At 51.0% G+C, this 26,895-nt stretch overlaps 1 gene segment (V, D, J or C); it reads left to right on the plus strand.

Annotated features, from left to right (window-relative positions):
• The first annotated feature begins 1,425 nt into the window (after positions 1 to 1,425).
• Positions 1,426 to 26,364, plus strand: LOC140417785 (Ig heavy chain C region-like). The segment is given in 6 exon segments: positions 1,426 to 1,474; positions 20,660 to 20,959; positions 21,163 to 21,471; positions 22,427 to 22,735; positions 24,443 to 24,772; positions 26,189 to 26,364. Coding segments are annotated over 6 exon segments (1,458 nt in total).
• Positions 26,365 to 26,895: the final 531 nt, after the last annotated feature.

The raw sequence follows: 26,895 nt of genomic DNA on the forward strand, positions 1-26,895 counted from the left end.
CCAACCCGTAGCTATGGCCCCTCATCTAAGAAGATTCGTCGCTGCATTTCCAATTCCTGTTGCAGCACTCCGTCATCCGCTGCACCCTCGTGGATCCTAACAGCCAAGACTCTAGGGGTGTTTGTCCGTTCCAGTGCACCCTGCATTTTACCCATCACGCATTTAAGGATGGCCAGGCCCACAAAGATGCAGCCGAGTGCCACTGCTAAATACATGGCCATATTTATCAACCAGTCCTTCCAACCTCCGAATCCCCAGTTACCCCAAGAGCCAGGGTCCTGCATTCCGTCCAGGCGATCCCGTATGCGATCCATAAACTTAGTGATGTTAGCGGTTAGGTCTTGAACTCCCATGATACACTTGCCCTGCACTTATGGCGCATACCCCACCCTCACGGGCCAGAAGATAGTCAAGTGCATACCGGTTCTCTTTTGGGAAGTCTCATTCCAGGTGTGATTCTGGTGTACCCCATCCATACCTTTATCCAGGACTTGACATTTACTTTTTCAGCTTGCTTTGCCAACTGCTCGGCCCAAGATCGCAAGAAAGTGCAAAGTATGATGAACTCAGCTCAACGCATTACACAAGCTTGCCACATGCATATTGATTTTGTATACAACTCCCGCTGCCTCAGGAAGGCAGACAGCATTATCAGAGACTCCTCCCACCCAGGCAGTGCCTTCTTCCAGATCCTTCCATCAGGCAGAAGGTACAGAAGTCTGAAGACCCGAACATCCAGACATATGAACAGCTTCTTCCCCACAGCTACTAGACTCCTCAACGACTCCCTCTCGGACTGATCTGTTCCCTGTAAGAACACTATTCACGATGTCCTGTGCTGCTCTTGCTCATGTATTTGCTTTGTTTGGCCCCATGTTCCACACTGTAACCAATCACTGTTTGTCAATATACCATTTGTCAATGTTCTCTGTCGATTATTCACTTTGTCTACTCTGTACGGACTGTGTACGTTCCCTCGGCCGCAGAAAAATACTTTTCACTGTACTTCAGAACATGTGACAAGAAATCAAATCAATCAATTATTGTTTTCCTGATGTATAACCGCTGACGTATTAACATCGTTTTCCAGGATAAATGTCAAGAAAAAACAAGATTGCGTTTGTCACCTTCAATTTAGGTTTCTGGGAGAGAATATTTAACATTGGTGTTTCGATGTGTATTTCAATAAACCCACTCAGTAGTTCTAAATTGGAGTGAACAGAATCCGTCAGCAGGGGGCGGCAAGCAGCAGTTTGCTAATTAGAAAGTCACGTGAGATCAATGCCACAGCCAATAGGGATGGTATCCTGAGTGATGTCACAATGGGCCTGGCCCCTGCAGTGTGTGGGTGGAACAATGAGCGGAACAGAGCCCGGGTTCCCCCTCTCCTCTCAATCTCTGCCTCATTCCATTCACATTCACTGAGAGATTCAGTCAGACATGTCTCTGTTAATACTGGCGACGCTGTGGGACAGTAAGTATACGATTAGGTTCATCATGACAGTTTAGCATATTGATTGCAAAGTGTTTGCACTAAACTTTAATATCGTTAACGATAAGATATATACATATTATGTGCAGCTTGGCAAAATTTACACACTCAGGTCTCGATAGACACACGTTTCGCTTTATTCTCTTTAATCTTGTGCTCTTTTGTTCATCTACTTTCACAGGCGGATTATGTGCATTGACTCAGTCTCCAGTGACATTAACTGTATTAGAAGGGCGTTCAGCGCAGTTAATTTGCGAGTTTACAGATCAGGTTATAAGCACTATGCAATGGTATCGGCAGAAACAGGCACAGCCTCCAATTTGCATAATTTACAAAGTAGCAGGACTGAAGAAAGATGAAATCTTAGGACGATATCTGGCGACTGATGATGAGTCGACAAAGTCTGGTTACCTGAATATAAGCGCCCTGAATGTGGAGGGCGGAGAGGTTTATTACTATACAGGGAGGCACAGTGTCAGATAAAAGACAAAAACTCGTACAACAACCTCCGCGACTATTTTTTTCTCGGCTGAGTGTTTTTGATGCCTCTCACTGTGAAATGAGTTCGTTACCGTGCTCTCAGTGAACAAAACTAACAGGTTTATATAAGACACATTTGAATTCTGTCTTTATCCTTGGCCACATGAACAGAAAGCCGGTATAGGACACGCTGAGAATTATCTCCATGATCCGAGTTATATCACCTCGGTAATTATTTCGGAGCTTACCTTGAATATTGATGTTCCAACAGAGGCGATCCAGGAGTAGTGAGTCTATTACTTGTTGCGGCAACAGAACACAGGCTGTGTCAAAGTCTGGGATGGATTCTAACACATGGAAAGACAATGTCCCTTTGAACATAGACTTACCATTATCAGAAACGGCCGTGGAGAGAACACGGTGTCTAATGTAGACTTAAGTAGAAAAAGAACCCTTGTTAATAAACGGAGATCAGAAACAGATTTCACTTCGGGCGACTGAGGGACGTTTTCCAGCGACAGTGTTACAAAAAGGTCCGTCTCAGCAGCTTTTTGCAGAGCTAACCGTTGTTCCACCGCAGCCCAATGGTGTTTTAGCATCTGAACCTGGGGAACTGGCTGTCAGTGAATCTAAACAACCCGAACAGAGATCTAGTCAGTATCCTGATAAGAATACAGGTTTCATTGTTAGGCACGGGGTAGGAATGGCCCCGGTCATCTGGTTATTGTCAGGGGGAAGAATTGGACTGTGAATTGTGTCAGAAAACATTCAACCAGAAGGTAAATAAACATTGAGGTAATTCTGAGCTCCCGGCTTGTTACCAGCAAAATACTCTAGCCAAATAGACACCATGTGTCGGCTGTGGTCTGAGAGACCTAGAAACTGAGAGTGTAAATGGAGAAAGGATTTCATCTTGCTTTCGAAAGACATGACAAGATCACAAAACGGCAAAACGTGAGTGAAAGCACCATAAATTGATTTGTGAAATTGATTTACGGTATAGCTGCAAGTTAAAAAAAACTAACAAATAACATTCCTCAGCTGCTGCTCACCTGTTATTGTTGGGTGTTGTGTTTTTGGATTGGATTGGATTTGTTTCTTGTCACGTGTACCGAGGTACAGTGAAAAGTATTTTTCTGCAAGCAGCTCAACAGATCATTGTGGTGGTATGTATTAGGGGTCATGTGGGACCTGTGAAGCCGAGATGCTATTGGCTGACAGATCCCGGGTCCTGGTTGGATCTGCCGACTTCTGGCTCCGCCCTGAAGGCGGAGTATAAGAACCCGAGCTTCTCCCCGCAGCTTCATTCTGTTGCTGAGCTGCTGGGAACAAGCATCGCTTAATAAAGCCTGGATCGACTTCATCACTTCTCGTCTCTCGTAAGTCATTGTGCGCTACAATTTATTAAGCGAGCTTAAAACACTATGGAGCTCCGGATCGCCCCGGAATGCCTGCGGATCAGCCCCCACGCAGCGAACTCGGCAGCAGTATTCAAACACTGGCAAGCATGCTTTGAAGGCTACCTCCGAACGGACCCCGGCCGGATCACAGAAGACCAGAAAATGCAGGTCCTGCATTCGAGGGTAAGCCTGGAAATTTACCCTCTCATAGAAGACGCAGAGGATTTCCCGACGGCGCTCGCATTGTTGAAGGGCATCTACTTTCGGCCCGTTAACCAGGTCTACGCGCGCCACCAACTCGCGACGAGACGGCAAAGTCCCGGAGAATCGCTAGAGGAATTCTACGCCGCGCTGCTAATTTTGGGACGAGGCTGCAGCTGCCCGCCGGTGAACGCGATGGAACACACGGACCTGCTAATTCGTGATGCATTTGTGGCAGGTATGAACTCTCCCCAAATCCACCAAAGACTTTTGGAAAGAGAGTTGCTAGGACTCTCAGAGGCACGGGCCCATGCAGCCTCCCTTGATGTGGCCTCGCAAAACGCCCGCGCCTACGGCCCCGACCGCGCGGCAGCCCCTTGGGCTCCGTGGACCCCCGTCACGACAAACCCCCCCCCCTCATAAGCTTGCGCGGTTAAAGTGCCAGACCATCCCGGGGGGGCCCGCTGCTATTTCTGTGGACAAGCGAAACACCCCCGGCAGCGCTGCCCGGCCCGCGCAGCTATTTGTAAAAGCTGCGGCAAAAAGGGCCATTACGCGGCAGTGTGCCGGTCCCGGGGGGTCGCCGCAATCCCCGGCGAAGAACGAGCCCAGCACATCCCAAACACCCCCCAACCCCCCCCCAGCGCCCCATGTGCGACCCGCGGGCACCGCCATTTTGGGTCCCGGGCACCACGAGGGGAGGATGGGCGCCGCCATCTTGTGACCCCCCCAGCCACGTGCGATCCATGGGGGCGACCATTTTGTCCGCCCCCGGCCGCGTGCGATTCATGGACACCACCATCTTGGTTGACATAAAAGGACCCCAGCATCGACGGTTCCACGGGGTCCGAAGAAGACGCCGCGACACTACTACCACGACTGGCTTCGGTGACACTGGATCAATCGCGGCCCCGGACGCTCCAGACGACGACAACAACGGTGTTGGTCAACGGATACGAGACGCCATGCCTGATCGACTCCGGGAGCACTGAAAGTTTTATTCACCCAGACACGGTAAGACGCTGTTTTCTGACCATCCATCCAAGCACGCAAAAGATTTCCCTAGCTGCAGGATCCCACTCCGTAGAGATCAAAGGGCTCTGCATCGCAAACCTAACGGTGCAAGGGAGGGAGTTTAAGAACTATAGGCTCTACATCCTTCCCCAAATCTGCGCGCCCACATTACTGGGATTAGATTTCCAGTGTAACCTGCAGAGCCTAACATTCCAATTTGGCGGGCCTATACCCCCACTCACTATCTGCGGCCTCGCAACCCTCAAGGTTGAAACGCCGTCCTTGTTTGCAAACCTCACCCCGGATTGCAAACCCGTCGCCACTAGGAGAAGACGGTACAGCGCCCAGGACCGGATGTTTATTCGGTCTGAAGTCCAGCGGTTGCTGAAGGAAGGCATAATCCAGGCCAGCAATAGTCCCTGGAGAGCCCAGGTGGTAGTAGTAAAGACCGGGGAGAAGCAAAGGATGGTCGTAGACTATAGGCAGACCATCAACAGGTACACGCAGCTAGATGCGTGCCCTCTCCTCCGCATATCCGACATGGTCAATCGGATTGCCCAGTATAAGGTCTTTTCCACCGTGGACCTCAAGTCCGCCTACCACCAGCTCCCCATCCACCCAGGTGACCGCAGGTACACCGCCTTCGAGGCAGACGGGCGTCTATACCACTTCCTAAGGGTCCCATTTGGCGTCACGAACGGGGTCTCGGTCTTCCAACGGGAGATGGACCGAATGGTTCACCAGCACGGGTTGCAGGCCACGTTCCCATATCTCAACAACGTAACCATCTGCGGCCACGATCAGCAGGACCATGACGCCAACCTACAAATGTTCCTCCAGACCGCTAACGCCCTGAACCTCACATATAACGAGGAAAAATGAGTCTTTAGCACAAACCGGTTGGCCATCCTGGGATACGTAGTGCGCAATGGGATAATAGGACCCGACCCCGTACGCATGCGCCCCCTCATGGAATTCCCCCTCCCCCCACTGCTCCAAAGCCCTGAAACGTTGCCTGGGTTTCTTTTCATATTACTCCCAGTGGGTCCCCCAGTACGCAGACAAAGCCCGCCCGCTAATACAGTCCACTACCTTCCCCCTGTCGACAGAGGCTCGCCAGGCCTTCCGCCGCATCAAAGCGGATATCGCAAAGGCCACGATGCACGCCATCGACGAGTCCCTCCCCTTCCAGGTCGAGAGCGACGCATCCGACGTAGCTCTGGTGGCCTCCCTTAGCCAAGTGGGTAGACCCGTGGCCTTTTTCTCCCGGACCCTCCAAGCCTCAGAAATCCGCCACTCCTCAGTGGAAAAGGAAGCCCAAGCCATAGTGGAAGCTGTGCGACATTGGAGGCATTACCTGGCCGGCAGGAGATTCACTCTCCTCACCGACCAACGGTCGGTAGCCTTCATGTTCGATAATGCACAGCGGGGCAAAATTAAGAATTACAAGATCCTAAGGTGGAGGATCGAGCTCTCCACCTTAAACTATGAGATCTTGTATCATCCCGGAAAGCTGAACGAGCCGTCCGATGCCCTATCCCTCGGCACGTGCCAACGCACAAATAGACCGCCTCCAAGCCCTCCACGAGGACCTCTGCCGCCCGGGGGTCACTCGATTCTACCATTTCGTAAAGTCCTGCAACCTCCCCTACTCTGTGGAGGAGGTCCGTACAGTCACCAGGAACTGCCACATCTGCGCAGAGTGCAAACCGCACTTTTTCAGGCCGGATAGAGCTCACCTGATCAAGGCTTCCCGCCCCTTTGAACGCCTCAGTTTGGATTTCCCCTCCCCTCCACCGACCGCAACGCCTACTTCCTGAACGTGGTGGACGAGTACTCTCGTTTCCCCTTCGCCATCCCCTGCCCCGACATGACAGCGGCCACAGTCATTAAAGCCCTTGGCACCATATTCACACTGTTCGGTTGCCCCACGTATATCCATAGCGACAGGGGGTCCTCCTTCATGAGTGACGAGCTGCGCCAGTTCCTGCTCAGCAAGGGCATAGCCTCGAGCAGGACGACCAGCTACAACCCCCGGGGCAACGGGCAAGTAGAGAGGGAGAACGGCACGGTCTGGAAAACCGTCCTACTGGCCCTACGGTCCAGGGATCTCCCAGTTTCCCAGTGGCAGGAGGTCCTCCCGGACGCTCTCCACTCCATCCGGTCGCTGCTGTGTACCACCACTAACCAAACGCCTCATGAGCGCCTCCTTGTCTTCCCCAGGAAGTCCTCCTCCGGAACGTCGCTGCCGACCTGGCTGGCGGCCCAAGGACCCATCTTGCTTGGAAACATGTGCGGGTGCACAAATCGGACCCGTTGGTCGAGAGAGGTTCAGCTTCTCCACGCGGGTCCTGGTTGGATCTGCCAACTTCTGGCTCCGCCCTGAAGGCGGAGTATAAGAAGCCGAGCTTCTCCCCGCAGCTTCATTCTGTTGCTGAGCTGCTGGGGACAAGCATCGCTTAATAAAGCCTGGATCGACTTCATCACTTCTCGTCTCTCGTAAGTCATTGTGCGCTACAATCATTATTTTAAAATATATATTTTATTAAAGTTTTTCGATCAAAAAGAATTTTCCATTTTTACAACTTTGTAACAAATGTACATTGACCGTTATTTAAACAATATATCAAACTAACAACAAGTGCAGAAAAAGAACAAGAAAAGAGAAATAATAATACTGAAAAAATAAATATAAACAAGTAGCATGGAAAGAAAGAAAAGAACAAAAAACCCAAACACTGAATACTCTCTCCCCCCCCCCGCCCCCACCCCCCCCCCCCCACCCTCCCTGGGTTGCTGCTGCTGTCTTTCCTGTTTTCCCTTATCGCTCTGCGAGATAGTCAAGGAACGGTTGCCACCGCCTGGTGAACCCTTGAGCCGAACCTCTTAGTGCGTATTTTATTCGCTCCAATTTTATAAACCCTGCCATGTCGTTTATCCAGGCCTCCACGCCCGGGGGTCTGGCTTCTTTCCACATAAGTAGAATCCTTCGCCGGGCTACTAGGGACGCAAAGGCCAAAACATCGGCCTCTCTCGCCTCCTGCACTCCCGGCTCTTCTGCAACCCCAAATATAGCTAACCCCCAGCTCGGTTCGACCCGGACCCCCACCACCTTTGAGATCACTCTTGCCACACCCACCCAGAACCCATGCAATACCGGACATGACCAAAACATGTGTGTGTGGTTCGCCACCACTACTGGGTTTGTGGTGTATTTTTTCGGGAGGAACGGTAACGGCGCCGTCGCCAGTGCTTTTAAACTTGTTCCCTTACAGGACGCCATCTCCAGCCTTTTCCACGCCGCCCCTTTTTCTTCCCTCATCCACTTACATATCTTAGACACATTGGCGGCCCAATAATAGTCACTCAGACTCGGCAGTGCCAGTCCCCCTCTGTCCCTACTGCGCTGCAGGAACCCCCTCTTTACCCTCGGGGTCTTTCCAGCCCACACAAAGCTCATAATACTCCTGTCCACTTTCTTGAAAAAGGCCTTTGTAATCAGTGTGGGGAGGCACTGAAACACGAAAAGAAACCTTGGGAGGACCAACATTTTAACCGCCTGTCCTCTGCCCGCCAGTGACAGGGGCACCATGTCCCACCTCTTAAAGTCCTCCTCCATCTGCTCTACCAGTCGCGTCAAGTTAAGTTTATGCAAGGTTCCCCAGTTCCTGGCCACCTGGATCCCTAGATATCGAAAATCCCTTGCTGCTCTCCTCAGCGGCAGATCGTATATCCCCCTGCCCTGTTCCCCGGGGTGCATCACAAAAAGTTCACTCTTTCCCATATTCAATTTATATCCCGAGAACTCTCCAAACTCCCTGAGTGTCTGCATTATCTCTGGCATCCCCTCCACTGGGTCCGCCACATATAGCAGCAAGTCATCCGCATATAATGACACCTGATGTTCCTCTCCTCCTCTGAGCACCCCCCCTCCACTTCTTAGAGCCCCTCAGTGCTATGGCCAATGGCTCGATTGCCAACGCGAACAGTAACGGGGACAAGGGACACCCCTGTCTTGTGCCCCTATGTAATCGGAAATAGTCGGATCGTTGCCTGTTTGTAACCACGCTTGCCACCGGGGCCCCGTACAGGAGCTGAACCCATCTGATGAACCCCTCTCCAAATCCAAATCTCTTCAGTACCTCCCACAGGTAGTTCCACTCCACTCTATCAAATGCCTTCTCTGCATCCATCGCCACCACTATCTCCACCTCCCCCTCCGGTGGGGGCATCAGCATCATCCCCAGTAACCTTCGCATATTGGTATTCAATTGCCTCCCTTTAACAAACCCTGTCTGGTCGTCATGTACCACCCCTGGGACACAGTCCTCTATCCTTGTCGCCATCACTTTGGCCAGTAACTTGGCATCTACATTTAGGAGGGAGATGGGCCTGTATGACCCGCACTGCAGCGGGTCTTTGTCTCATTTCAGGATCAACGATATCGTCGCCTCCGACATTGTCGGGGGTAGTGTCCCCCTCATTGAAGGTTCTCGTCAGGAGTGGGGCCAGTAGGTCCACATATTTCCTGTAAAATTCCACCGGGAACCCATCTGGTCCCAGGGCCTTTCCTGCCTGCATGTTCCCAATTCCTTTAATCACCTCCTCCACATCAATCTGCGCTCCCAAACCTGCCACCTCCTCCTCCTCAACCCTCGGGAACTCCAGCTGTTTCAGGAAGTGTATCATTCCCTCTTTCCCCTCCGGGGGTTGGGACTTATACAGCCTCTCATAAAATGACTTAAACACCCCGTTCACCCTCCCCGCTCTCTGCTCCATCCTTCCCTCCCCGTCCCTAACTCCTCCGATCTCTCTCGCCGCCCCCCTCTTCCTAAGTTGTTGGGCCAGCAGTCGGCTCGCCTTTTCCCCATATTCGTATTGTATTCCCTGTGCCTTCCTCCACTGCGTCTCTGCCTTACCCGTGGTCAGCAGGCCAAACTCCGTCTGTAGTCTCCGTCTTTCCCTGTATAGCCCTTCATCCGGGGCCTCCGCATATTGCCTATCCACCCTCAGAGTCTCCCCAATCAGTCTCTCCCTTTCTTTACCCTCTTGTTTCCCCCTGTGGGCTCTTATGGAAATCAACTCCCCCCTAACCACCGCCTTCAGCGCCTCCCATACTACTCCCACATGGACCGCTCCATCATCATTGACCTCTAGGTATCTTTCAATACATCCCCTCACCCTTCCACATAACTCCTCGTCCGCCAACAGTCCCATGTCTAATCTCCAAAGTGGGCGCTGCTCCTTCTCCTCTCCTAGATCCAGATCCACCCAATGTGGGGCATGATCTGAAATGGCTGTAGCGCACAAAGACTTACGAGAGACGAATAGAGATGAAGTTGATGAGGCTTTATTAAGCGTGACTTGTTCTCCGCAGTTCAGCAACAGACTGGAGCTGCGGGGAGAACTCCTGGTTCTCCAGCCAGGACCCGGGATCTGTCAGCCAATGACATCACGGCTTCACAGTCCCACATGACCCCTAATGCATACTACCACATTCACCCCTTGTTAAAAATGAACCCGGCGGGGTGGTGCTTCGCATGGTGGTAGGGGTTTACAAGGCTGGTCCTGGGAGGAGAAAAAATTTTTTTTGCATGTCGTTACAGTGCCCTACACTGGGCTATGTACAAGGTTTGTGAACTATTTATAATATTCGTAAGAGGAACAGAACATTCTCGTTATAGTCCCACAACATTCTTGTGTTATACCGATGCCAGGAGTCGAGCGGGCGGTCTGGTCTTCCTTGTCGATCGCCTCAGCCCCGGTGGTGGTGCAGGTGCTTGTTCCAGCGTTGTCGTCTCTGGGAGCTTTTCGGTGTCTGCTTCTGTTTCACTCCTGGTTGGACATGGGAGGAGGACCGATCCTCCCGGGAAGGGGGCGGTCGCGGGGTGCGCCGGTGGCAGGGAGGGGATGATCGGTGTCGGGGGGGTGTGCGTGTTGCCGGCGGGCGCCAGGTCTCGCAGGGAGACCGTGTCCTGTCGGCCGTCGGGGTACGCCACGTAGGCATACTGCGGGTTTGCGTGGAGGAGGTGAACCCTCTCGACCAACGGGTCCGACTTGTGCGCCCGCACATGTTTCCGGAGCAAGATGGGTCCTGGGGCCGCCAGCCAGGTCGGCAGCGACGTTCCGGAGGAGGACTTCCTGGGGAAGACAAGGAGGCGCTCATGAGGCGTTTGGTTAGTGGTGGTACACAGCAGCGACCGGATGGAGTGGAGAGCGTCCAGGAGGACCTCCTGCCACCGTGAAACTGGGAGATCCCTGGACCGTAGGGCCAGTAGGACGGTCTTCCCGACCGTGCCATTCTCCCTCTCTACTTGCCCGTTGCCCCGGGGGTTGTAGCTGGTCGTCCTGCTCGAGGCTATACCCTTGCTGAGCAGGAACTGGCGCAGCTCGTCACTCATGAAGGAGGACCCCCTGTCGCTATGGATATATGCGGGGCAACCGAACAGTGTGAATATGGTGCTAAGGGCTTTAATAACTGTGGCCGCTGTCATGTCGGGGCAGGGGATGGCGAAAGGGAAACGAGAGTACTCGTCCACCACGTTCAGGAAGTATGTGTTGCGGTCGGTGGAGTGGAGGGGCCCTTTGAAATCCAGACTGAGGCGTTCAAAGGGGCGGGAAGCCTTGATCAGGTGCGCTCTATCCGGCCTGAAAAAGTGCGGTTTGCACTCTGCGCAGATGTGGCAGTTCCTGGTGACTGTACGGACCTCCTCCATGGAGTAAGGGAGGTTGCGGGACTTTATAAAATGGTAGAACCGAGTGACCCCCGGGTGGCAGAGGTCCTCGTGGAGGGTTTGGAGACGGTCTATTTGTGCATTGGCACATGTGCCGCGGGATAGGGCATCGGACGGCTCGTTCAGCTTTCCGGGACGGTACAAGATCTCGTAGTTGAAGGTGGAGAGCTCGATCCTCCACCTTAAGATCTTGTCATTTTTAATGTTGCCCCGCTGTGCATTATCGAACATGAAAGCTACCGACCGTTGGTCAGTGAGGAGAGTGAATCTCCTGCCGGCCAGGTAATGCCTCCAATGTCGCACAGCTTCCACTATGGCTTGGGCTTCCTTTTCCACTGAGGAGTGGCGGATTTCTGAGGCGTGGTGGGTTCGGGAGAAAAAGGCCACGGGTCTGCCCGCTTGGTAAGGGTGGTCGCCAGAGCTACGTCGGAGGCGTCGCTCTCGACCTGGAAGGGGAGGGGCTCGTCGATGGCGCGCATCGTGGCCTTTGCGATATCCGCTTTGATGCGGCTGAAGGCCTGGCGAGCCTCTGTCGACAAGGGGAAGGCAGTGGTCTGTATTAGGGGGCGGGCCTTGTCTGTGTACTGGGGGACCCACTGGGCGTAATATGAAAAGAACCCCAGGCGGCGTTTCAGGGCTTTGGAGCAGTGGGGGAGGGGGAATTCCATGAGGGGGCGCATGCGTTCGGGGTCGGGGCCTATTATCCCATTGCGCACTACATACCCCAAGATGGCTAGCCGGTTTGTGCTAAACACGCTCTTGTCCTCGTTGTATGTGAGGTTCAAGGCTTTAGCGGTCTGGAGGAATTTTTGGAGGTTGGCGTCGTGGTCCTGCTGATCGTGGCCGCAGATGGTTACGTTGTCAAGATACGGGAACGTGGCCTGCAACCTGTGTTGATCAACCATTCGGTCCATCTCCCGTTGGAAGACCGAGACCCCGTTTGTGACGCCAAATGGGACCCTTAGGAAGTGGTATAGTCGCCCGTCTGCCTCGAAGGCTGTGTACTTGCGGTCACTTGGGCGGATGGGGAGCTGGTGGTAGGCGGACTTGAGGTCCACGGTGGAGAAGACATTATATTGGGCAATCCGATTGACCATGTCGGATATGCGTGGGAGAGGGTACGCATCTAGCTGTGTGTACCTGTTGATGGTCTGGCTATAGTCTATGACCATCCTTTGCTTCTCCCCTGTCTTTACTACTACCACCTGTGCTCTCCAGGGACTATTGCTGGCCTGGATTATGCCTTCCTTCAGCAACCGCTGGACCTCGGACCGAATAAATGTCCGGTCCTGGGCGCTGTACCGTCTGCTCCTAGTGGCGACGGGTTTGCAATCCGGGGTGAGGTTTGCAAACAAGGATGGGGGTTCAACTTTGAGGGTTGCGAGGCCGCAGATAGTGAGTGGGGGTATTGGGCCGCCGAATTGGAATGTTAGGCTCTGCAGGTTGTACTGGAAGTCTAATCCCAGTAATGTGGGCGCGCAGAGTTGGGGAAGGACGTAGAGCCTGTAGTTTTTAAACTCCCTCCCTTGCACCGTTAGGGTCACTATGCAGAACCCTTTGATCTGTACGGAGTGGGATCCTGCAGCTAGGGAAATCTTTTCCATACTTGGGCGGATGGTCAAGAAACAGCGTCTTACCGTGTCGGGGTGGATGAAACTTTCGGTGCTCCCGGAGTCGATCAGGCATGGTGTCTCGTGTCCGTTGATCAGCACCGTTGTTGTCGTCGTCTGGAGCGTCCGGGGCCATGCTTGGTCCAGCGTCACCGAGGCCAGATGTGGTCGCAGTGTCTCAGCGTCTTCTTCGAACCCCGTGGACCCGTCGATGCTGGGGTCCTTTGTTGTCGTCCAAGATGGCGGCAGGGGTGGACAAAATGGCCGCCCCCATGCATCGCACATGGTTGGGGGTCCCAGGATGGCGGCGGGGGTGGACAAAATGGCCGCCCCCATGCATTGCACATGGTTGGGGGGTCACATGATGGTGGCGCCCCTCCTCCCCTCGTGGTGGCCGGGACCCAAAATGGCGGCGCCTGCGGGTCGCACATGGGGCGCTGGGGGGGGAGGGGTTGGGGCGCGTTTGGGATGCGCTGGACTCTTTCTTCTCCGGGGACAGCGGCGACCCCCCGGGACCGGCACACAGCCGCGAAATGGCCCTTTTTCCCGCAGCTCTTGCAAGTTGCTGCGCGGGCCGGGCAGCGCTGCCGGGGGTGTTTCGCCTGCCCGCAGAAATAGCAGCGGGCCCCCCCGGGATGACCTGGTGTCTGAACCGTGCAAGCCTGTGAGGGGGGGGGGGTTTGTCGCGTCAAGGGTCCACGGAGCCCAAGGGGCTGCCGCGCGGACGGGGCCGTACGCGCGGGCGTTTTGCGCGGCCACATCTAGGGAAACTGCAAGGGCCCGTGCCTCTGAGAGTCCTAGCGACTCTTTTTCTAACAGTCTTTGGCGGATTTGGTGAGAGTTCATACCTGCCACAAATGCATCGCGAATTAACATGTCCGTGTGTTCAGCCGTGTTTATGGGCGGGCAGCTGCAGGCCGGTCCCAAAATTAGCAGCGCGGCGTAGAATTCGTCTAGCGATTCTCCGGGACTTTGCCGTCTCGTTGCGAGTTGGTGGCGTGCGTAGACCTGGTTCACTGGGCGAACGTAGACGCTCTTTAGTGCTGCGAACGCCGTCGGGAAATCCTCTGCGTCTTCTATGAGAGGGTAAATTTCCGGGCTTACCCTCGAATGCAGGACCTGCAGTTTCTGGTCTTCTGTGATCCGGCCGGGGGCCGTTCGGAGGTAGCCTTCGAAACAAGCTTGCCAGTGTTTAAAAACTGCTGCTGAGTTCACTGCGTGGGGGCTGATCCGCAGGCATTCCGGTGCGATCCTGAGCTCCATAGTCCTTTAATCACGCTTAATAAATTGTAGCGCACAAAGACTTACGAGAGACGAATAGAGATGAAGTTGATGAGGCTTTATTAAGCGTGACTTGTTCCCCGCAGTTCAGCAACAGACTGGAGCTGCGGGGAGAACTCCTGGTTCTTATACTCCGCCTTCAGGGCGGAGCTAGAGATCAACAGCCAACCAGGACCCGGGATCTGTCAGCCAATGACATCACGGCTTCACAGTCCCACATGACCCCTAATGCATACTACCACAATGGCTATAGCCGAATATTCCGTTCCTACCACTTTCGGGATCAGCGCCCTTCCTCAGACAAAATAGTCTAGCCGGGAGTATACTTTATGGACGTGGGAGAAGAAGGAAAACTCTTTACTCCTTGGTCTAGCAAATCTCCAGGGATCTACTCCTCCCATCTGCTCCATAAACCCCTTAAGCACCTTGGCCGCTGCCGGCCTCCTCCCGGTCCTAGATCTGGAGCGGTCCAGTCCTGGGTCCAGCACCGTGTTGAAGTCCCCCCCCCCCCCCCCCCATTACCAAATTTCCCATCTCTAGGTCCGGGATGCGCCCCAACATACACTTCATAAAACCCGCGTCATCCCAGTTCGGGGCATATACGTTCACCAGCACCACCGCCTCACCTTGCAATCTGCCACCCACCATCACGTACCTGCCCCCACTGTCCACCACGATGGTCTTAGCCTCAAACGATACCCGTTTCCCCACCAGTATTGCCACCCCTCTATTTTTTGTATCTAAGCCTGAGTGGAATACCTGTCCCACCCATCCTTTCCTTAATACGACCTGATCCGCCAATTTCAGGTGCGTCTCCTGAAGCATAACCACATCCGCCTTCAGCCTCTTCAGGTGCGCAAATACCCTTGCCCTCTTAATCGGCCCATTCAGCCCTCTCACGTTCCACGTGATCAACCGGGTTGGGGGGCCCTTTACCCCCACTCTCCCCATCGTCGACTAGCCATCCCCTTTTTTAAACCAGCTCCTCACCCGGGTCCCACGCACCCGTTTGTCCCCCAGACGGCGCCCTCCCGTCCCGACCATCCCATCCCGTATCAGCTCCCCCTTACCCTCAGCAGCAGCAAACCAGTTAATCTACCCCCCCCCCCCCCCCGATAAATTCCCTTCTAGCTTGATTGCTCCCCCCATATTGCTTCCTGGAATCAGAAAACTCTGGCTGACCTTGGCTTCCCCCGTTTACCCTTGGCCTCCCTGCGTGTGAGGCCCCCTTCCTTCCTGCGCCCACTTTTCCCGCCGCAATTTCCATAGCGCGGGAAAAAAAAACGCGCTTCCCTCTCGGCCCCGCCCCTAGTGGCGCAGCTCCCTCTCCCCCTCCCTGTCCCCTTCCCCACCGGCGCCCCCATGTCTTTGTGTGCCCCCCCTCGGGGGGGGGAGGGGGGCAGAAAAATTCTCCCGTCTAACATTTTTCCAGATAAACCCTCCTCCTCTCCCCCCTTTGCATTTTTTTGCTACCTCCTTGCTACTTCTTTCCAAACATCAATTCCTCAAATCTAGTCCAACTTGTCTTCTTGAATAAATGTCCACGCCTCCTCTGCCGTCTCGAAGTAGTGGTGTTTGCCCTGGTGTGTAACCCACAGTCTTGCCGGCTGCAGCATTCCAAATTTTACTTTCTTCCTGTGGAGCACCGCCTTGGCCCGATTGAAACTCGCCCTCCTTCTCGCCACCTCCGCACTCCAATCTTGATACACGCGGATCACCGCATTCTCACACCTGCTACTCCGTGTCTTCTTAGCCCATCTCAGGACCATCTCACTGTCCTTGTAGCGGTGGAACCTCACCACTATTGCTCGCGGTATTTCCCCTGCCTTTGGTCTTCTCACGAGGACCTGGTATGCTCCCTCCACTTCCAGGGGGCCCGTAGGGGCCTCAGCTCCCATTAAAGTATGGAGCATCGTACTCACATACGCCCCAACATCAGTTCCCTCTGTCCCTTCGGGAAGACCCAAAATCCTTAGATTCTTCCTCCTCCAGCTATTTTCCAGGGCTTCCAGCCTTTCTATGCACCTCTTATGTAGTGCCTCGTGCGTCTCTGTCTTCACCACCAAGCCCTGTATCTTGTCTTTGTTCTCGGCTGCCTTTGCCTTCACTCCACAGAGCTCCATCGCCTGGGTCTTTTGCGTCTCCTTCAATCCCTCAATCGCCAGCAACATCGGCGCCAGCACCTCCTTCTTGAGCTCCTCCACACATCGTCGGAGGAACTTCTGCTGTTCCGGGCCCCATACCATCTGGGCTCCCTCAGCCGCCATCTTGCTTCTCCCTTCTCTTCTCTGCCACTGCTCCAGAGGATTCTCCGCAATCTGGCCACTACTATCGCTTCTTTCCATCCACACCCAGGGGGACTCCTTCCTTTGTCGCCTCACACTGGGTTTGGCCGTAAAAAATTTCCGTTGGGGCTCCCGATAAGAGCCCAAAAGTCTGTTGAAATGGGAGGTGCCGAAACGTGCGGCTTAGCTGGTCATCGCCGCAACCGGAAGTCAGCTCAACAGATCATTAAGTGCATGAGAAGAAAAGGGAATAAAAGAAAATACATAATAGGGCAACATAAGCACTGGCATCGGATGAAGCATACAGGGTGCAGTGTTAATGAGGTCAGTCCATAAGAGGGTCATTTAGGAGTCTGGTGACAGTGGGTAAGAAGCTGTTTTTGAGTCTGTTCGTGCGTGTTCTCAGACTTCTGTATCTCCTGCCCGATGGAAGAAGTTGGAAGTGTGAGTAAGCCGGGTGGGAGGGATCTTTGATTATGCTGCCCGCTTTCCCCAGGCAGCGGGAGGTGTAGATGGAGTCAATGGATGGGAGGCAGGTTCGTGTGATGGACTGGGCGGTGTTCACGACTCTCTGAAGTTTCTTGCGGTCCTGGGCCGAGCAGTTGCCATACCAGGCTGTGATGCAGCTCGATAGGATGCTTTCTATGGTGCATCTGTAAAAATTGGTAAGGGTCAATGTGGACATGCTGAATTTCCTTAGTTTCCTGAGGAAGTATAGGCGCTGTTGTGCTTTCTTGGTGGTAGCGTCGACGTGGGTGGACCAGGACAGATTTTTGGAGATGTGCACCCCTAGGAATTTGAAACTGCTAACCATCTCTGCCTCGGCCCCGTTGACGCTGACAGGGGTGTGTACAGTACATTGCTTCCTGCAGTCAATTACCAGCTCTTTAGTTTTGCTGGCTTTGAGGAAGAGATTGTTCTCACATCTTAATAATGATCCTCACAGGCTCAGTTATAGTTTATGTTTTCAGTGCGAGTGCCCCCTCTGCTGACAATAACTGGAACTGGTTTTTGTACGGGCTCCACTCTATCTCTGCAGCAGTGTGGGCTCCATGGCACAGAAATACACAGCGGTGTCGGAGAGAAGCGCCGCGGCGATATTTAAAGGAACCGTTTTGTTTTCTTTGTTCAAAACAGCCGAGAACCTGGTTGGCAAATCTTGAGACGTAGCTCCTGAGCTATATATCTTGAATAAATATTTAGGAGCTTCCCCAGGAGACTGGATGTACCAGAACAGAGTTGGAGCACCAGTTGTCGAGTAGCTGCAGTCCAGTATTATTGTCTGTCCTTCCAGAACTGTTAATTCAGAGGAATCCTGGGACACTTCATCTTTGCCATTGGTTCCTGCAACAAATTACAGAATCTATTAAATACCTGGGAGTGAATGCTGGGAACAGACAGTGACCATTTGAACATAGACTCACAGGGCATCAAGACCAACAGTATTAGTAAAGAACATTGAGAGAACATGGTTGCTGCGTTAGGATTTCACAGAAGTCACAGAATTCTAAAAACATGATAACTCTTATAGTCTCACATGAAAAAGGGTAGTGGGTGCCTGGAACTCGCTACCGGAGGAGGTGGTGGAAGCAGGGGCGATAGTGACATTTAAGGGGCATCTTGACAAATACATGAATAGGATGGGAATAGAGAGATACGGACCCAGGAAGTGTAGAAGATTGTAGTTTAGTCGGGCAGCATGGTCGGCACGGGCTTGGAGGGCCGAAGGGCCTGTTCCTGTGCTGTACATTTATTTGTTCTTTGTTCTCACTCACTTTCCCTCACCCACCCTGAGTCATTCACCCTCAGTGACACACCCTCACCCATTCACCCTCACTCAGTCATTCAACCTTTCTCTCTCACTCATCCATACTCTTGTATCCTCAGTCATCCAATTCAATGACCTGCACTCACTCTCCTACTCTCACTCCGTTACTCACTCATTCTCTCATGCACGGTCCCTAAATCAGCGTCGGAATGTCTGCAATGAGAGAGAAAGAGAGAACTGGAGCAAGGCATGAACACGACTGGCGCCCGAATGTATTGTGTGGCCCGGGATTGGGGCGAGCTGGAGGATAGTTCAGAGAGCCGGGAGAAAGCGCCGAAGCCGGGCGAAAACGCCAGAGCCGGGAGAAAGCGCCGGAGCCGGGAGTAACTTCCAGGGCCAGGGAAAGAATAAGGAGGCGGGGAACAGGGCAGGAATGGGGAGGGGAATGTGGGGGAAAGGGCAGAGGTGCTGGGGAGAGCACAGGGAGCCGCAGCAAAGGGCAGAGAGCTGGTAGAAAGCATAGGAAAGGGACAGAGAGCCGGGGGTAGTACACAGAGCCAGTTGAAGGCGCAGAGAGCTGAGAGAATTGCAGCTATCCGGAATAAAGTCCATGGAGTGGGCGATCAGCGATAAGAATCAGGGCAAAGCCAAAATACTGGCGAGAAGTTCAAACAACCCATGGAAAGTGCCAGGAAACGGGAAACATTCAAAGAACTGGAGAAAGAGACGAGCAGTGGACAAAGCACAACGAGATGTGAAAGAAAGCGAAGGGGGCAGGCGAACGGTGTCGAGATCCAGCGGGAACCGCAGAGAGATGGGGAACGCACAGAGAGCGCGGGGCGGGGGGGTTGCTGACAGCCCGGAATCAGTGACAGGCGGAATGTGGAGTTAACACCACAATCAGCACAGCCAGGAGCTTATTGAATGGGGGAGGAGGCTCGACGGCAGAATGGCCGCCTCCCGCTGTTAATGTGCAAGATCCTAAAATTAGAGATTGTTGCAACTACTCAAATTTAGAGTTTTGTTGTAATTACATAAGTGTGCATTCCGAAGTGGGATGTTTTATGGATTGGGGGTAGTGAGGTGGAGAGAGGAGGAGGCATCAGTCAGTTTGAATAAAGGCAAATTCCAAAACTGCAATGATATAAATGAAGAGACAATTTCTTTATCACAAAATGTTGTTGACTGTGAAATACACAGCTCAGTGAGCTGGATTGTGACGTACACAGCTCAGTTCGCTGGATTGTGACGTACACAGCTCAGTGAGCTGGATTGTGACGTACACAGCTCAGTTAGCTGGATTGTGACGTACACAGCTCAGTTCGCTGGATTGTGACGTACACAGCTCAGTTCGCTGGATTGTGACGTGCACCGCTCAGTTAGCTGGATTGTGACGCACACAGCTCAGTTAGCTGGATTGTGACGTACACAGCTCAGTTCGCTGGATTGTGACGTGCACAGCTCAGTTCGCTGGATTGTGACGTGCACAGCTCAGTTCGCTGGATTGTGACGTGCACAGCTCAGTTAGCTGGATTGTGACGCACACTGCTCAGTTAGCTGGATAGTGACGTACACAGCTCAGTTAGCTGGATTGTGACGTGTACAGCTCAGTTCGCTGGATTGTGACGCACACAGCTCAGTTAGTTGGATTGTGACGTACACAGCTCCAGTTCACTGGATTGTGACGTATTAAACTCAGTTAGTTGGATTGTGACGTGCACAGCTCACTTAGCTGGATGTCACTTACACAGCTCAGTTTGCTGGATTGTCACGTGCACAGCTCAGTGAGCAGGATTGGGACGTACACAGCTCAGTTAGCTGGATTGTGACGTACACAGCTCAGTTAGCTGTATTGTGACGTACACAGCTCAGTTAGCTGGATTGTGACGTACACAGCTCAGTTAGCTGGACGGCTGGTTTGTGATGAAGAGCGATCCCAACAGCATGGGTTCAATTGCTGGACCAGCTGAGGTTATTCATAAAGACCCCCATTCTCAACCTTGCCCCTCGCCTGAGGTGTGGTGACCCTCAGGTTAAATCACCACCAGTCAGCTCTCAAAAAGAGGGAGACTCAGGAACTATGGGACATTTCCATTTTGTATAACATGGTGGCTGAAAAAATGGGGAAAACCCCACTGCTCCTCTCTTTGCAAATTACACCATTCAGATGGTATCCAAATGTTCTTTTCTGCCAGGAGATGTGAGTTTATAATGAGGGGGCAAACAGGTGATGATTCTCAAATGATAGATCAAATAAACGCTGAAATGTGGATGTTGCATTTAATAGGAAAATGTTAGAATAAACTCATAGTTCTAGTCGAATTTTGAAAGGTTTGGTTACTGAATAAATACAATCCCACAGTCTAACTTGTTGACTGGACCATTCTCTCCCAGCAACACCGTCTCCGCCCACTCTCTACAGCCTGGTCTCCTCCTGTCAGCAACACAACAGCGACGGCTCCGTGACCGACGACTGTTTGGCGATGGACTACTCCCCAGAAATCACCAGCCTGACTTGGAAGAAAGATGGGCAGCTGATCACCACTGGAGTTAAGAAATACCCGTCAGTGAGAAACAAGAAGGGAACCTACACCCTGAGCAGTCAGTTAACCATCACCGAGTCAGAGGGGGGATGCAGCGAAATCAGCTGCGAGGTTCGACACAGCGGCTCAGACAAGAGCATTGGAATGGAATGTAAGTGTTGTGGAACCTGTGAGAAATAGAAAATATGTGATTCCTTTATTTACAACTTTGGTTATTTATGATACATTTATGGTGCACTGCATAGTTCTGATTCCTGGCGAAAAATATTGACTGCAGATAAAGAGTTAAACATAATAAGTCATTTTATTTGTTACAAGATCTTCTGTAAGAAATGTTAACTTGTGTTTTTGAAGCTGGTGGAAATGACATCCCTCCAAATGTTCTCACCGTGAGTTCCAATGAAGAAATCTCAAGACAGAAATTTGCAACCATCGTCTGTTCAATCTACAATTTCTGTCCAAACTCAATTAACGTGAAGTGGCTGAAGAATGGACAACCCATGGGTTCAGGATTTGCCACCTCGCCCCCCTGTGAAGTGAACGGGAACTTCTCGGCGAGCAGTCGGCTGACAGTCTCCGCTGGGAAATGGTTCAGCAAAGCGGTCTATACCTGCCAGGTCACTCATCAAGACGTCACCCAAAGTCAAACCATCACCGCGTCTGGTAAGAGACACAAACAGAGGAAACAATGAATCATCCTGCACTCTGATGTTAATCCAAATCAGGAATTTGCTGGAGTTCGTACAAAGCAGAGAATAACTTCTAATTTACTGCCATGTGGTTTGTGTTTCATTCTGATGTAAGAGCTGCATGAGGATTGCTCGCCATTCAGGATTTTATCAGAACAGCAAAGAATGTTTCCCTCTACTTTGAAATCATTTAGTGAGTGAGGTGGCCTTGATATCAGCTTTATTCCGAAACAACTGATTATATTTGAGAAGCAATGGGTGTCTTGAAACCTTTATTGATACAGCTCCGGGGGAAAGTGTTGAAAGGTTCATCCAACCTATTTATAAATTAGCGTTCATGACTGTATTCCAGAGATCAGGAATTATGTATCGCATTGGGAATGCTGCAATACTGATTCCTTAAAATGATACCGGGGCTAAACGACTTTCACAATAGTAGTTAGCACTGAGGCCTCACAATGCCTGGGACCGGGCTCAATATTGACCTTGTGTGACTGTGTGAAGTTTACACCTTCACCCTGTCTCTGCACGGGTTTCCTCTAGGTGCTCCGATTTCCTCCCACAGAGGAAATATGAGCAGGTTAGGTGAATTGCTGATGCTAAATTGTCGCTGAATGTCCAAAGATTAGGTGGGGTTGTGAGGTGACAGTGATAGGGTGGGGGAATTATTTTATGTAGAGTGCTCTTTCGGAGGGTCGGTGCAGTCTCGATGGGCCGAATGGTCCTCTTCTGCATGTGAGTGACTCTATGATTCTATAATAGTTTTCACAGAACACGCTGGTTTTCTATTGTATATCGAATATTAAAGGCGGTCTTCAGAGATTGGTATTTCGAAGTTGATTTATTCCCATTGAGTGATTGAAGGCTGAATACTGTTGTCCTGATTCTGAAGATGAAACTTGGGTTAATTTACATGTTTTCATTCACAGATCCTTCCCTTTGCGCTGATGCCTCAGTAACAATACTGCCACCACCAATAGAACAGGTCTTACTGGAGGCGACTGTAACCTTAACCTGCGTCATTTCGAATGCTCCTTATGGGGTCAACGTGTCCTGGAGTGAAGCGAAGAAGCCGCTGAAATCAGAGATTGCCGACCAGCCTGGGGCAGATACTGAGAGCGTGGTCAGCAAATTAAACATCTCGACACAAGCCTGGCTGAGTGGGGCTGTGTTTGACTGTGTGGCGAGCCATCAGGACCTGCCAACTCCTTTAAGAATTTCAATCCACAAAAAAATAGGTGAGCGGTGAGACTGAAGCAGGAAGTGAGTCATTGTGTCTATTTCTAGTGTCAGTGCAGCGGTATGTCTTTAGCATTCAGTGTATTTATGGTCCATTCTGATTGGTAATTCCACTAACTAAATACTCTGGGCGTTTAGAGTTTAAGGGGGAAATTGATATGCAGATGAATGAACAATTAATTAAAAACAGTGACATTGGGTTTAGATGGAGCGAGACCATAGACCACAAGACTTAGGAGCAGACGTTGGCCATTGGGCCCATCAACAGCGGTCCAGCCTGCAGTGAGGTCATCACTGATCTGATGTGATAATCTTCACCTCCTCTTTCCTGCCTTATCCCCATATCCCTTGCCGGCTTTACTGATTTAAAATATGTCTCTCTCAACCTTGAACATACTGGGCAACCCAGAATCTACAGCCACCGGGTTAAATAATTCCACAGCTTCACTACTCTCGGAGAGAGGAAATTCCACCTCATCTCTGTCTGAAATGGGCGAACCCTCACTTTGTGATCCTGCACGCTGCTCCCAGACGCTCCCACAGGGGAAAACAACCCCTCAGCGTCTATCCTAAGAAGCTCCCTGAGAATCTTTCATGTCTCAATTAGGCCTCCTTTATTCCTCTAAACTCCAATAAGTACAGCCCAACCTACTTACCCTCTCCCCATAAGAAAATCCCTCCATACTCGCGATCAACCTCGTGATCCTTCTCTACACTGCCTTCAAAACCAATCTGTCTTCCTTAGATAAGGGCAACAAAACGATTCAAAGTATATCAGGTGCAGTCTAACTAATGCCTTGTATTGTTTTCGCTAGACTTCCCCATGTTTACATTCTATCCCCTTTGAAATAAATCGCAACATTAAATTTGTCTCCATATTACCTGCAGAACTTGCTTTGTGTGGTTTCTGCACGAGGACCCCCAATTCCCCCGTTACTTCAGCTTTCTCCAGTCTTTCTCCATCTAAATAATATTCCGTTATGTTCTTCCTCCGACCAAAGTGTCTAACCTCACATCTTCGAACATTATGTTCCATCTGCCAAGTTTTTACTCAGTAAGTTACGCTGTCTCTGTCCCTCTGTGGATATTCTGTCATCCTCACCACTTGCCTTTCTATTTTTGTATCTGCAGCCATGGCAATAGTACATTCGCTTATTAAACACAGTTTTGAAATTCATGTATATTAAATCTACTGGTCCCCCTCTCTCCAGCCTTCTCGTTATCACCTCAAAGAATTGCAATAAATTTGTCAGGCATGATTTACCCTTCACGAAGCCGGGCAGACCCAGCTTGATTACACTCTGTATGCTTAAATGCTCAGCTATTAATGTCCCTGGCCTATAGTTACCTATTTTTGATTCCCTCCCTTTTCAATAAGGGTGTTACATTGGCAGTTTCCCAATCATCTTGGGGTAAGGTGGGATGAGCCTGGAGTGAAGTTTATACACCATCACAGAGCAGTTGGGCCGAATGGCCTGTTTCCCTGCTGTACACTTTCTGAAACTGTCATATCCAACATCCGTAAATTCTCAGGGTAAAGGCTTGTGTCCACCTCAGCTCCGAGCTGGGAAACCGGACAGATCCCAAAGTGGAAAATGGAAACCTTTAAAATCCAACAAAAAACACATTTCTCTCACATCTAACCCGCGGTTCCAATGTCTCCGGAATTCCCCATTTTACTGACATTTATTGTACATTTTCTGCAGATCCCAACCCGCGGGAACCGTCCGTCTCTGTCCTACTGCCCTCGGCTGAAGACGTCTCCGCTCAGAGATTCGTCTCCCTCAGCTGCTTAGTGAGAGGTTTCTCCCCCCGAGAGATCTTCGTCAAGTGGACCGTCAATGACAAGCCGGTGAATCCCGGGAACTACAAGAACACCGAGGTGATGGCGGAGAACGGCAATAACTCCTTCTTCATGTACAGCCTGTTATCCATTGCAGCGGAGGAGTGGGCCAGCGGCGCTTCTTACTTCTGTGTGGTGGGACATGAAGCCATCCCCTTGAAGATCATCAACAGAACGGTTGATAAATCCAGCGGTAAACCCAGTTTTGTAAACATTTCCCTCGCTCTGATGGACACCGTTAATTCATGTCAATGAGAATCTATCTATTGCATTTCGAACTAAAATAAAAATAATAAAGGTTTTTTCCTCTAATTGTGATTTAATTGCACAGCCGCTTAATTAATGGAGCTTCCACTTTGCTGATATTAGATCTGTTCAATGAGACCCGGATTTCTACAGGTCTCGGCCCCAAGTCTGATACAACCAGTGCTCCCATCTCAAATACACCCTGGGTTAGAGACAGAGTAAAACTCATTAATTCCAGGATTCAACAAAATATTGACTTTCCTCCCGCTGAGAAGAAATCTGTCAATTTCCCATTTCAGACAAACAAACCCATCACATTTAAATCTCGGTGTTCCTGCTTCTCCCATTATCCATCCGTTTAAAGATGATGTCAGATACAAGTTGCTGCATCACCCCCAGTGGGAACTGAATTGAGGGTCACACAGAAACATGGACCAACAATCCCCCATCAAAGAGAGGGGAAAGGGAAATTGTTACTCCACTGTACCCCACTTCCCCAACAGAGAGAGGGGAGGGGAATTAGTTAACTCACTGTCGCCCACTTCCCCAACGAAGAGAGGGGAGGGGCATTAGTTAATCCCTGTACCCCCACTTCCCCAATAAAGAGCGAGGGGGAGGGGTATTAGTTAACCTACTGTCACCCACTTCCCCAACGAAGAGAGGGGAGGGGCATTAGTTAATCCACCGTTCCCCCACTTCCCCAACAAAGAGAAGGTGGGGGCTTTAGGTAACACACTGTACTCCCACTTCCCCAACAAAGAGAAGGTGGGGGCTGAGTTAATCCACTGTACACCCGTTTCCAACAATGATTGGAGCGGCATTATTTAATCCACTTTACCCACACTTCCCCAGCAAAGGGGCAATACTAATTCATTTTACCTCCACTTTCTCGACCAAAAGAGAGGAAGGTGATGAGTGAATTCTCTGTCTTTCCACCTCCAGCAGGGAGAACCCAAAGGCAATTTGCTGAGCTGACCAGAGAGAGGGAGATTATTAACTCAATATCTTCCCAGTCTGCAATGGCGGCACAGTGGCATAATGGTTAGCACTGATGCCTCACGCCACCATGGACCTGGGGTTCATCCCGATCCTGGGTCTCTGTCCCAGTGGAGTTTCCTCATGACCTGTGGGTCTCACCCCACAACCCAAAGATGTGCAGGGTAGGTGGATTGGCCATGCTCACTTAATTGGAAGAAAAAAGTTAAGGAGATCGATTTCTGAGTGTCATGAACTCAACAATAGATATGCAATGGAAATATATTAAAGAATGAATTAGCAGCGGGAGAAAATGAAGCGAGAATATTAAAAACATATCCTGGATTAATAAACAATCTAATTATATTTATTTGCTCTATCCCCGTAGATACCACAGAGCGCATCTGGACTGAAGACAATGAGGATGATAACGGCAACATCTGGACAACCGCTTCCACATTCATCACCCTGTTCATCCTGAGCATTTCCTACAGCGCTGCAGTCACTCTGGTGAAGGTGAGAAGATTCAATCCACTCACACTTCAAACTGACAGAAGGCGTTAAAAAAATCTCTAAATGTTTGATTGATTAAAAACTCTAACATCAATGTCCCCGATCATAAACATCTGCTTCATCGTTTTCTCTCTCTTTTACAGATCAAGTGATCGGTTGACGTTCGGACGCTGTAGATTTTCCTCAGCTGTTCATTATGATGTGTGTGTGACACAAATACAATATCTCCTCTTGGTGACTAACAGTAAAATCCTCTCAGTTTATTATTCTGCATCTGCAACTGAGACAATCATGGGCAGTATTTCTGTTTTCAGTTTAAAATGTACAAGATAATTTTGGCTGTAATGTAATTGTAGCTAGTAATTTCACTCAATCTCATGTCTAAGTAAAGAACTTATCTCGTACCTTATTTACAACAGTTGCCTTCCCTTTATGTTGAGCTCCTGTTCTCTCTTTCTTGTGTCTGTTACAGTTGTACATACATTTGGCAGCTCAGAGGGCATGTGTTCTGTTCTCACTGTGACCCTCAATCATTATGTTCCCTTTTGTTAACTTCAAAATTAACTTTTGTGTAATATTTTC

This window comes from Scyliorhinus torazame, chromosome 5 (genome assembly GCF_047496885.1).
Source record: "Scyliorhinus torazame isolate Kashiwa2021f chromosome 5, sScyTor2.1, whole genome shotgun sequence".
Lineage (NCBI taxonomy): Eukaryota > Metazoa > Chordata > Chondrichthyes > Carcharhiniformes > Scyliorhinidae > Scyliorhinus > Scyliorhinus torazame.